The sequence below is a fragment of the Acanthaster planci genome, linkage group LG07, assembly GCF_054643075.1.
Source record: "Acanthaster planci isolate LZ-2023a linkage group LG07, COTS_SCS, whole genome shotgun sequence".
NCBI classification, from domain to species: Eukaryota; Metazoa; Echinodermata; class Asteroidea; order Valvatida; family Acanthasteridae; genus Acanthaster; species Acanthaster planci.
The window spans coordinates 9,461,700-9,474,460 of NC_141783.1; the positions used below are offsets into that span (position 1 = coordinate 9,461,700).

A 12,761-nucleotide genomic window follows, 5' to 3' on the forward strand; every position below is an offset into this window, starting at 1 on the left:
CGCTAAAATTTTGGCAAATTCATTCATCCCTTCATTTCTTAAATCCATTATATTTACTTCAACTTGTGAAGTGCCGCTGATCTTTCTTATGGAAACGGCGCATTATATATTTCAATTATTATTATTATAATTATTTGACCAGCTCAAACATATCAGAACCAGTACCCCAGGGGAACCATTTGATGCATATTGGTTCAAAACATCAAAAAAAGATGGTTATAGGCTGGAATGTCATATATTGGGTCCAATACCTCAAGATGCACTTCATGGACTTCACTAATATGAGTGAAACGCACTTAGGATAAGCCTCCATCCTATTCTACATCCTCTGCCATATCACCTAGCATCTGAAACCCCCTTACAGAGAGCATCAGAGAAGATTATCTCATCATTTCAATACTATCTCAATCTTTCAAAGCACTATGCACTTTGAAATGTATCTTTATCCCGTCTGTTCCCAACCTACAATCTTCAAAGAATTCCTAGCATCGTTAATCTTCAAAGGAAACCTCATCAGCTCGTCCAAAGAGGACAGATAGGGCTTCATCCTCATCTTCAAGAATGTCTGAGTAGACCGTTCTGTCGCTCTCATGAGATGGGTGAGAAGAAAACGAGAAACAGACAGATCGGTTGCACATGTCAATGTTTGACGCCCACTCCACTGATTGCAAACAACTGTCAGAAGCATGAAGCATGCAATCGCTTCACCTTGCCAGATGTGCATGTGTGGGCCCTGTTCTCAAGAGGTTTGAGAGTGGAAGCACATGAGGGAAAAGAAATCTCAGCCATTGAGTTCTAGCTCATTAACTGTAGCATACCTATAACATATGGTCTCGGATAAAAAAAAGTTGATTGGCATTTATAAGCAAAAGGCAGGCATACAAGCATGTACATGTGCACAATACGGGTCAATTCCTTCGGTCGGGGCAAGCTGGATTTGGGCAGTCCAAATCATTTTGGACAGAAATCATTTGGGATAGCTGTGAGCAAATAGTATGTACACGTATATTGCTTGAGCGAGGGCGCTCTATTCATGCCTGTACATTGCAGATTCATTTTAATGACGTTGTTAAGGAGATAGAGAAATAAAAAAAACGGGAAATGGCATGACTCCCGCATACATGTATTCAAATGAATCACAATTATTTTTCCAATATACATGTATTTACCAAACAGCATATTCCGTTTTACTCCCTCTTTTTTTTTAAACTACCGGTACATGTACATGTCTCTGGATGGATCTGCCCACTGGGAAAAGGGTCATTTGGGATTTCCTATCAGTGTCTCCGGGGAATTGATGCAAACTGACAGTGGATGCTATGTCGGCTCAGATCAGTCCAGGAAGCTTATCCCTCCCCCCTTTCCTCCTCAACCAGAATGGCTATTTTTAGCTCATATTTGCACCCAGAATTCAGAGAAAAGGTGGTTACTATATTGGCAGGGATCTGCTGAGCTGAGAGCTTAACTGGCACATCCACTGATGAAAAGGTCATCATGAAAGCCACTGATTAATTGGGGAAGTTTTGAGAAAGCTGCAGATACCAGTGCCTAAGATTTGAGGACTTTCTGTAACAAACTAGCATTCATCTGACGACAAGTCTACACCAACGGAAATTCTGACGATCAACTTTTTTTTCCTTTGATAAATATCTTAAAGAGTCATTAAGAATGTACAGAGGTCACAGCTTGTCAAATGATTCAGGGAATCAGGGTGGCTTGGGTTTTTATGTAAATCAGGAAGCTTGTCTACGTAAACTTTGCAAGAACCACGATACTGAGTATGCATCTGACCAATGAGTTAACCAAATCCACAGTGTGATTGATAATGACAGGGATGTACCAGTACCATGCAGCCATCTGGTGTCCAGCAACATTGAAAAGGCCTTAATTCTGCACTCATGCCACTTCCACTTATCTTAACTAGGCACAGTATACAACATAGTGCATACATGTACATGCATTTACCTTATACGGATACTGTGACCACATCCAAATTAACCCAAGTTTTCATCTGGTTTCGAGTGGCTCACACAAACATGTACATGTACAAAGCAAAACTTTGCTCAGTCCTGCTTTCACAGTTGCCAAGGAAATTGTATCAATTTGGTTTCATTGCGATATCTCACAAACACTTCCCAATGAGCCCGATCGGTATTAAAACATCCGCGCGTACAAAGGAAGCACGTCACAAATCAGATTGCACACGAGACTGGCCCTGTCAACACTACCATTACATACATGCAGGCAGACTCACTGAAAATGTTCAAGCTGATGTGGTGCAAAGGCATTTCTATGCTAAATGGCCATGCTTCTCTGAAGTACCAAGCTGGCTTAATTGTAGCTGAGTTCGTTAGTCCATGAGACAGTTTTACACGGAAGTTTGAGCTGCACTGTGATCTCTGGTCTTAACCCTTGCATACACTATGAAACTTTCCAGAGTTTGAATCCATACACAGCTCGTTGTGAGTCAGATTCCTCAACCACTGAATCACAGCACTCTACATGACACTGGCCTTTAGTGGAGTCACGGTGTTAACTAAATGCCAGAAGGATAGGTAGAGTTGGAGTTGGCCTCTGTCGAAATTGCTTGGCTATGGCTTGCAGTAACACGCAAGTCTATGGGAAATGGCTACAGCCACTAGAGCAGCTCCCATTGGTACATGTATGCAAGTCATTTCCAGTCACAGCCAAGTAAAATTGGCTTTTAGTTATACAGGACCACCTCTCTGTTGCATTTCAACATTAGAGACAGCTGGTTAATTTGGTTAGCCTAAGAAATATCACCTACAGCATGTTGCTGGCATGCAATCAAAGACCTCACAGACACAGAGATCAATACATCACGATCTGAATCCAATAAATAAAAACAAGATAAAGAATATTCCCCTGTGCCATCCACGGGAATCTCACTCATCAAGCCCATCTGGAGACTACAAAGTGTAAACCAGAGTTCAACAGCAGGCAGTAGCCTTTCAAACAACCTGATCTGAAGGGAGATATTGAGAAAGACAGAGAGGGGAAAAAAAGGAAAAGCCTTTCATAAGAGCTTTGGTGTTTCTGCTGTGACAGAATTCGTGATACATACATGAACACTGGACGGGGATGGGCAGGATTTATGGAGGGATGTCTCCGCCGCTTCCCTGCACCTGGCCTGAAATTTCTCCGAGTCCAGTCTGTGTTACCAGACTATTAAGCGTAACATGTATCACGATCGTTTGACCACGACTCGTTTGCCGGCCAACTGGCCAGTTAAGAGAGACCCATTTATCAATTTAAAAAAAAAAAAAGACATTGAAGAGGGCCCACAAAGTACAATCACACGATCTTGTTACCGCTGTGAGATTAGCTCTGCACTGGACACACTGGCTGGGATCGAAAAGAGAGAAGACTTGTGGACAGCCTGGTCACACAACTACAGTCTGCTTGCCGCCACCAGAATGAAAATATGAGCTGCGCAATGGCGTTCAAATTTGGGGTGAAATTTCCTCAATGAATTTGGTTTCCATAGAGGATTGTATTCGGTGTGCTTGTGCAGATACATGTATCGGTATGTTATTTGACCAATTCATTTCCATTTCGGGTTATCAATTCCCTTTCTTGCTGTACCACCACCAGAAAATGGTCTCTCTTTTTAGCTTTGGCCCAAATTGATGCAACTAAAAAACATCTTAAACACTTTTTTTTTAATAAATCTAGATTGTCCCTTATTTGCCATTCTTCATTTTGAAATTACCAAATTCAAAAACTGAATTTCTCAATCTTAAACAAACGAAAACGATGTGATCATTTTCAGCATGTAACATGACAGCATTCTTTTCTCATTATAAATGGAAATGATACACAAAACATTGAGTTCCTGTCTGAAAGTCACACAAATCAAATACATCTTCACTAAAGTGAAAGAGAGGAACAATTGCTGTTGCAAGGCTCATTACACACATGTTGTCCATTCACTGTTAACAGTGTGGCTGGCAAGGTGCCGGATGACTTCCTGAATAATTCAAACTGTCACTCATGAAATTTTGATGGCATTAAAATTCATCCCTGGGAAGGAGGCAAGGTGTCTTTATGACCTTATTATTGAAAGACGATAGGATGAATAATTACAGTTTATCCCAAAGCCTGCCTCTCAGCCTATGTGGCTGTGAAACCGGGGCAATGCTGATCAATGTGAATAAACAGAGTGGAGGAAAATGGCCCCATCTTTATTGGCTTTACCACTTCAGCGTATAAAGCGGAAAGGCCTTTACATTTGTCCAAATTTTATTTCCTTTTTTTCTCTTTTTGTGCATGGACTTTTTACATGTTTTATTCCACCCCTAGACATTTGACTGAAAATAAACTTGCGTTAAAATTTAACTTGACATACCGTCATACATGTACCGGATATGTAGGTAATGACCCTCTAGGGATCTGTGTCCTTGGAGAGTGACATCATCATGATAATGCCGTCAGGAGTCAAATAACAAGCAATTAAAGTTGGACATCTTTTAATCCTTAAAAATCCATGTAAATCAATCATGTGATCCTGAGCTGTGTCTTGATTTTTCAGAAAGGGACAGAATCAATTGAGTTGGTTGGTCTGCTGTGTCATATTTGGTATTGAAGGTGTTGCGACATGTGGGGGTTTGGGCACAATGTTGTACTGTGCTGCATGGGGTTCCACTAGTACTGACTCTGTGTTGGATTTGCTTGGTTTGGTTTCATTTAGTTTCAAGCAGCAATTAAAAGCACAACAAAAGTATGCCAACTTAATAAACAGAATCTAACACAATATACGGTACATTTGACATCTCTATGAAACATTGCACGCAACTGCTACAGTGTACATTAACGTACTTCAAAGTAACTTGCAGAGATTTAAGTGAATTTCTCTCAACCACAGATGCAGAAGAAAAAAAGGTCATGATTTTGCAAAGTGCAACCGATTGGAAACAGTTTTAAAAACAACTGAGATAGTCAGGCCACCAGTTTGTTTTCACTAAAGCAGCATTATGCAAAGACTTTTCCTCACCAAGGCAAAAAAAAAAGAAAGAAAAGCTACATGCACAAGTATGTAGCATGACTGCCAACAGCAACAGCTGGAGATATCAAACCAACAGGAAATGAAAGCCTGAAGTGGTTACACAAATCAATGGCCGTCCCACAATAGCACAAGAAAACAAATGTTTGGATTCGACTCAATGCATTCATAATTACCAGTACTTGTAACAATACCAGCAGCCCATCAGGAGTGAGCGCTGACACCATCTGGTTTTCCAGTTGTGTGGTGATGAGTGTGAAATTAACCTTGTACCCAGGGGTGGGAAAAACAAGGTGATTCAGACAACGAAGGCCTTGCCTTCCGTATGCAATGTACATGTACGTGCTTTGTCTAATGTGACCTCCTTCAAAAATCAGAAAATTTTGAATTATACCAAAAATTCACAGATGGTAACACAATCAAAGCCTTCTAATTTCACAAGACTCAACGTCACTCATGGTTTACATGGTTGAAAATGTAAAAGTTCTGATTCAGTTTTAAATGATCTCAGAGGGAAGTTGTTCCCTTCCTGTGTCTTTCCTGTGGCTTTCATGGAAATGCAGTCACCAACTTGGCTACCGGTAGCAATTGTGTGCCTCAAGGTGAAGAACTTGCATTCTGTCAGGTGCAGAAACAAACAATTACACAGAATGCACTAATTACACTTGTGAGTTGCAAAGGTTGTGTTTAAATGTAACTTGCCCAACTTCTGGTAAAATAAGAAAAAAAGCAAGATCTGGAAATGCCAGCTTTTCACCCTAATGTTTTCTGCCTCACGTTTCCAATGACTCACCACAGCACGAGGCACTGTATGGACCAACAGTGGTAAAAAAAGGAAAGTTTTGATCTGCATCAGACGCATGCATGATCTTTTATCATAGATGTACACCCAGAATAACGAAGTGTGACATCATTTTGAACCAGGCAGTGTAGTGCAAGCAAATGGAGTACGCATGCATGTTGATTTACGCGCCAGTTCTCGCGCTAGCGCCTTTCCCACACAAAATTGTGCACGTGGCGTATTCACCTCAGTGCTCTGGGGGACAGTTCCACAATGTGCAGTCCCCTGCATGCAAAAATATGGCACAGTGCCGGGACACGGGAAAGTGCATTAACAGCATGTTTTAATAGCGAATACAACATGTAGAAGCAAGTGCACAGGGGCGTCAGCTGGGCAGAATCACATCTGACAGGCTGAGCTTGGCTTTCTGATTGATGAGTGAGCAGTCTCCTTGATCGGTACTGATCGATGATGCATCATTTGTCAGAAGAGAACAACGCATTACACCCGCTGTCGAAGTCACAATGCCAACTAAGTTCATCAATTGTTTGCTACACATTACAGAAATGATGCATGCTTTAAAACAAAGCCTAATAAACAAGCTTGACGGAATATTTCTAGAATCTAGCGGCAGCACACTGGTGTCTGTTGAGTGACAGTGGTCATGAAGTGCATTGAGTATAAAGAGAATTTGAGTAGTGTGTTACGCTGTCATTTGTTGTCCTTTCTACAAGTCACCATTCCAAGAAAACAAATCGTGTCACCTGAGACTTTCAACAAATCTCTAAATTAAAGGCTTTCCATGTTTCTCATATTGACGTGTAAGTGTTTGTGGCCAAAGCTTTATTGCATACCAACTGTACAGACTAGCGCAAGGCCCCAAACCAAAGATCCACATGGCCTGATTTGTGTAAGTTTCAGGAGGGAAATGTTTCAGGTGGCAAAGGCCAAGGTAGGAAAATAACCTTCAAATTAATTAGGCAATTAATTTACGAATAACTTTGTTCATTGGAAATGTCAGCAATGGTTCTGTTGGCTTGCCCAAACAGTTTTCTTCCTTTCAGACACATTCAGTTGACATTCATAACAAGACACACACTGACAACACAAGCACTGTAAGTAAGCCTCTTTGAAATTTGAGGAATTTCTTTACAGAAAGAAATTTTAGACTGCAAAATGAGAGTTAATCCTTGATATTACAAATAATTGGCTCAACGCCATTACAGCGCTCTCGATGGCTTTCACAAAAAGGACACAAATAAAAAGGAAGAGACTAAATATGCCGAGGTACATTCAAGACCAGCCAAATCCCCCTGCTGCACAGTGAATGGATCCCATTTACAACTTACCTTGGGGTATTTGTGGCAGAGAAACATCAGGACTTGGAATAGGCACTTTCGTCTCGTCACCCCAGGAAACACAATCATGCTGCAGAAGCTGAGGGTATAAGAGAGTATAAGAGATGAGTGGAAAATGTCCAGCGTGGAGTCCATTTCCTGTTAGATGCACAGAATTGGGAGTACCTACAGAATATTTTTATTAAAGATGGCAACCTGCCAATCACAAAATTTACTGTAACAGTGAGCAATCCGGTTCCAAAATGACAGCCTATACATATCTCATGCAAATACGGGCGATTCACAATAATGCGCCTCCAAGAGTTTGCAATGCATTGGCCAATCACAATGCGTGAAATCTGTTGACTCAATGGGGGTTTGGAAAGGGTGGACAGATTTCGCACGTTGTGATTGGCCAATGCGTTACAAACTCTTGGGGGCGCGCTATTGTGAAATGCCCCTATTGCCAGTTACCACTTCCAGCTTGAGTTTCCTATTGTAGGCCTCCATAAAGTATAACACCCAGTATGAAGTCACAAGTTATCCAGATGAACTCACAGTTCTGTCTTCACCCTCCTCTTACATGCGACCAGACTAGCAGGTTACAGGTCAAGTTGTCATTTGAAATTTCTGAGCTTGGAAGTTCAGTTGGTAAAGTCGTTACCGCTGAGCAAAAACTGTGGATAATACCAACTTTGTGCATTTCACAGCTCCATGAAAAGGACACCTTTTTGTTCTATTTGGCAGCTGCAGACATTACACGTGAAATTCAAAACATGATTGTTTTCCCCAGTATATATGCCAGGAACATCCAGTTCAACATGTGTTCAATTCTTGAAAGATGGAATGTTAAGATGCACCCTACCCCTACAATGCACTTTTTGCTCAAAACAAAGATGTGTCTGTTCAATCCAAATGCTTTACAGGGAAGGACATTAAAAAAAAAAAATAAACAGGACCAACAACGGACAAAGAGCTGAAGCTAGAGAAAGCCAGCATGGGGTAAACACAGTTAGTGCACCTGCAGCTGTGTCGCCACGGTGATAACAACAGGAGATTAGCTGTGATTGGGTCTTGGGAAACGGGCAGCACATTGGATCGTGACTACCAGGGGAATGGGGGGAAAACATTCAGGGATGTTGAGGCAAGCTTAGTTATGACCCAGCTGCCAACCATTCCCAGGGGAGCAACAAAACATCCTACATTTTCTCTACTACAAGAGGTTCATGCACTTTTTACACACACACACACAGGCATAAAGAGAATAAGATCAACCACACTGGTGGGAGACTGATTATGAAAGACGAGAGGTGAATTGAGTCAGACAAGGTAAAATTGGCATGGGACTTGATCGAGGAAAGGTAATGAGTTTATCCAATCCTGAAATCAAAAGTGAAAGCGAATTTTACAGCGCCAGCAACAGTGGATTCATTGTGATGCTCACTGCTCGAATAACCCTAATGAATTTTTTTTAATGCCAATTTTCATACCATGAACCACTTAAACCTGAGAATGAGAGATGTCTTAAAACTGAGTACAACATTGAAAGAAACAAACTTTGATGCGCGGTGACATGTCATATGAAACTCAGAATGCTGGAAAGTTTACGTGCAATACAGACAAATCCAACCATAACCACTGCACACACATATTGCATTTCCTTTCTAAGTTTGCAAATGAAAAAGACAAAGGAGACGAATATGTCATTTATTGCGAAGGGATGATCGAATTCCCAATTTTGGATGCCTGACACTCAAATAGGAAACAATATCTTCAGGAGGGTGATCGCATTTATTGGTGAACGTATTCTATTTCTCATAATCAAGTTAGCAAAGACTTATACAGTAGTCAGACACAGGTCCCACCAAGATTCCAAGCAGTTCTGTGGCTGATCACTGTTCGTGTGCAAAGTTTACTGCAAAACATTGAACTGGGTTAAAGGTGTGAACAAAACTGGAGAACATGGGCACTGGAATGGTAAATGCACAACAGTAGAATTGCAAATGACATTCCCAACTGAACATTGTCACAGTTGTCTAAAAGTGATATTTAAGGAGAGAAGAACTCGGTCGAGTTACTTTACAAATAAAGCCCTAAAGACCTACATTTCACAAAACTGTGACAGTCCAAAGTCATTTACATTTTATAATGCTATATACCTCTGTGTGGTTACCATCTTATGCCCATGTTTTGTTCACACTCAACCAGTTCAATATTTGCCAATAAACTTGGTACTCAAAAAGTACATGATAACGATTTCCAAACATTGTGTATAATGCTGGGCTCTAAACGTGTCAACGGTTGTCCCAGCCAGAATTGGGGCAACCCCCTAGTAGGTTAATGAGACCTCATCATCGCACTCTCAGGGGGAGGTTAGGAAAATATCCCCTGCCATGCATACATACACACATGCACACATACAGGGCAGTCCAGACAGCTGCCTGAGACATGCTGGAATCCATGGGCAGGCTTATTCAAGACGGGAGACACAGACTGTAGAAACAAGAACTAAACCTTTCAGGGGGCAGACAGATGTTGTTTGGGGAAAGCGTGCCATATCGTTTCCATAAGTGGGAACGTGTCTCAATTTTTATCGTTTGTTTTTGAGAACAGCCCTTTTACATCCAGTAATTCTTTCCTCGGTCATGTCTGAATAACCTCAGCCTGGTGCTCATCAAGTCAACCGAATTAAAGTTTTAATTAAAAAAAAACAAACATGAGAATGAACATTTCCTTCACTTTCTGGTTGACAGAAAAAAAGGTGACCAACATGGGCTTCACAACTGTACTGTGACCTTCGGAATGTTGTGCCGTCCCCTGCTCATTCTCTTGTTGCACAAGTGCACTGGTGCAATTCAGCACTGGACATCTTTAGTCGTTCTTCGTTCTATTTTTCAAACCAACCCGTCCAATTTACAAGGTCCGTTGATTTGTTGGGGGACCTCCAACATGCCATCATATGCACACCATCACAGACTGTCCCCAACTGGCTACACATCGGACGCCACAGCAGCCTATCCAGGCTGACCCAGATACAATGTATGTACTGGGAAGAGGGCTGCCCCCGAAGTCAGATCCATGTTGCGCTACACCACATTGGGACAATGTCAGGGGTATTCAGTTCTTGCCATGATATCCCACAAAGGACTGACGAGCACCATTAACGGGAACCATGGGAGATGGCTCAAATTGGCCATTACCAGGATAGTTACAGCATGGGGAAAGACACTGAAGTGTCTCACATGCAAACTCAACCCTAACTCCACTGTTTTGGGTTTTTTCCTCGTAAACCTCCTGAATACTTACATCTATGAATCTTCCACTGAGCAAGTCACCAACAACTCAATAAGTCCTCAAGCACATACTTAAACTTTGAAAGCAGTACAGTATCATCATGCCCACACGCCCATAATGACTACACTCTGCTTTCCTCAGTCTGGTCATATCTTTTGAAACCCTGTCAATTTCAAAGATCTGGTTTCATCAAAGGATCAGCTTCGAGTTAAGTTTACAAGTATGGTACCAGCTTTACTCTTTAACATGTCATGTGCCCCCTCTCACTTGCCAATGCTGCAACTCAGCGACAAGTAATGGAGACAAACATCACACAGTGTAAAACTGTGGAGAAAGAAAACGTGCATTTCTTGAGTCTACGTCAGCCACAGCGTTGCAGTGGTAGTACAAAACTGTGAATCTCTTTCAGTAGATTTATTGCCAACGGCAAGAGATCTCTGATGACTTGCAAAGAAATCCCCACCTGTCTTGCACTTTAAGTTCACAAGCTCAGAGGTACCAGAGATGAATCCTTCACTTTGGAAGGGCCTCATTCCACAAACTGTTTATAAATTTATACAGTTCCCCCACTGGTATCTATAAACAACCACAAAACGAAAGATGTGGAAAATATTAAAGGAACTGTTTATGACTCCTGGCCAGAGTAATTCCATGGATGAGTGAACTCTGCTTATAAATAATCTTTGGTGAGGGATTGGTTTCTACACTCAGGAGAACATATCCTGGATAGTAATCAACGATTTCTGGAAAACTCAGCCCTAGCACAGCCAGGTTTGTTTGAAATTTGGTATGCCCATAAAGTCTTCAATACTTTGCACGTCTTAAAAAGTGTTAGTCAAATCAAAATCAGTTTTTGCTGTTCTGAACATGCAACAGCCAATTCAAGGACACTTTCCGCTGAGCCTGGTTAGTGCCAAAAGGTCAACATTTTTCACCACCTTACATGTGAAAGTTGGATATTCTGTGTGAATGGTATGTCAAATTTTCATCACATTGGTGTTAAAATATACACAAGACATCAATGGAATGCTCACACACACGGCATGTTAAAAACAAAGAGCAAAATGTGCTGAGGTGATGTCCGGACAAAAAATGATAGCAATGTCTACTTCAGGGTTACACCACGAGCCATAGGTTTTCTGATCATTACAAGAAAAAAAGTCTGAGCAGTGTTGGGAATACACGCCATCACTGTGAGAGCAAAACCTAATATGAGAAAAAATTCCATCTCCCTGTACATCTTGAAAAAAAAAACCAAACTCTACTTGATGTCCAGTAGATGAAGACAATAGTGTAAAGACAATGAGATGTTGTTTCTCTGACACCTTCAAGATACAGCCTGGCAGATAAGCAAAGATAGCTGCTGTACCATACAATACTGTTTGGAAACTTACCTTTGGAGATTTGTGTGGAAATTGTTGAAGTGGACAAATTCCAAGGGAAGGAGCTAGATTTCTTTAGGGAGATGCTATGCACAACACGCCTCTTGGGCCCCACAGTAATGTGCAAAATGCTGATCACTTCAGCGGGCAGTTTTGTTTCATTTTCATGCTAAAGGGCATGAAATGCTGAAGGGCATATCTGTCTTACTGAGACTGTCCCTGCAAGGGAGCTTTGTGGTCAAGGGATCCGACTTCCTTGACATTTTCTTCTTTCTGGTGGGCAACTTTGGCTTGGACCCAAGACACTGACATGGCACCTGCTCTGAAGCCGGGGTGAGTCAGAACTTGGCTAAAGGCATTGGAAAAGCTTACTGAGCTTAAACCCTGGGGTGATAGAGCTGTCGACAGAGGGCAGCATAAATGCGCAAAACTGGAATGGTGGAACTGTGGACTCCCTTACTATAAATGGCCCATTCAAACCAATTGATTTTTGAATTGGATTTAATTGGAATGAATTGAGTCCAATTGGCAATCAATTGGTGCTCAATTGGTTGCAGTTTGTATGTTTTCTCTCCCATTTGTTTTCCCCCATCAATTGGAGATTTCAAAGGGGATGCAATTGATTTCAACGGGCATTTTTTATTTGCTATTTATTTTCCTCGATCAATTGGAGATATCAAATGAGACGTAACTGGTTCCAATTGGTTTGCTTTCAGTTTGGTTCCCCCCTCAAATGGATTTTTCAAATGGACTCAGTTGGTTTGAATTGGTATTGAAATGGTTTCAATTGGTTTGAAATGGTCCAACTGAGAAAAGGTCCACATTTACTATTCAAACCAATTGAACCCAATTGGATTCCAATTGATTCCCAGCAAAAGCAATTGGTTTTGGAATTGGTTATTGAATTGGTAAGTGAATTGGATCCAATGGGTAAATGAATTGGT

At 41.4% G+C, this 12,761-nt stretch overlaps 1 protein-coding gene across 4 annotated transcripts in view; it reads right to left on the bottom strand.

Annotated features, from left to right (window-relative positions):
• The window catches only part of LOC110990162 (tubulin-specific chaperone D-like), a 145,562-nt gene that overhangs the window by 99,933 nt on the left and 32,868 nt on the right, over positions 1-12,761 (bottom strand). For 3 of the 4 annotated variants that reach the window (XM_087139152.1, XM_022255022.2, XM_087139151.1), the window contains exon 32: positions 7,154-7,241. In XM_087139152.1, coding sequence (XP_086995278.1) covers positions 7,154-7,241 — 88 coding nt within the window. Of the gene's footprint in view, positions 1-5,546; positions 5,642-7,153; positions 7,242-12,761 lie in introns of those variants that run through there. The other variant, XM_087139153.1, reaches the window with a different exon arrangement.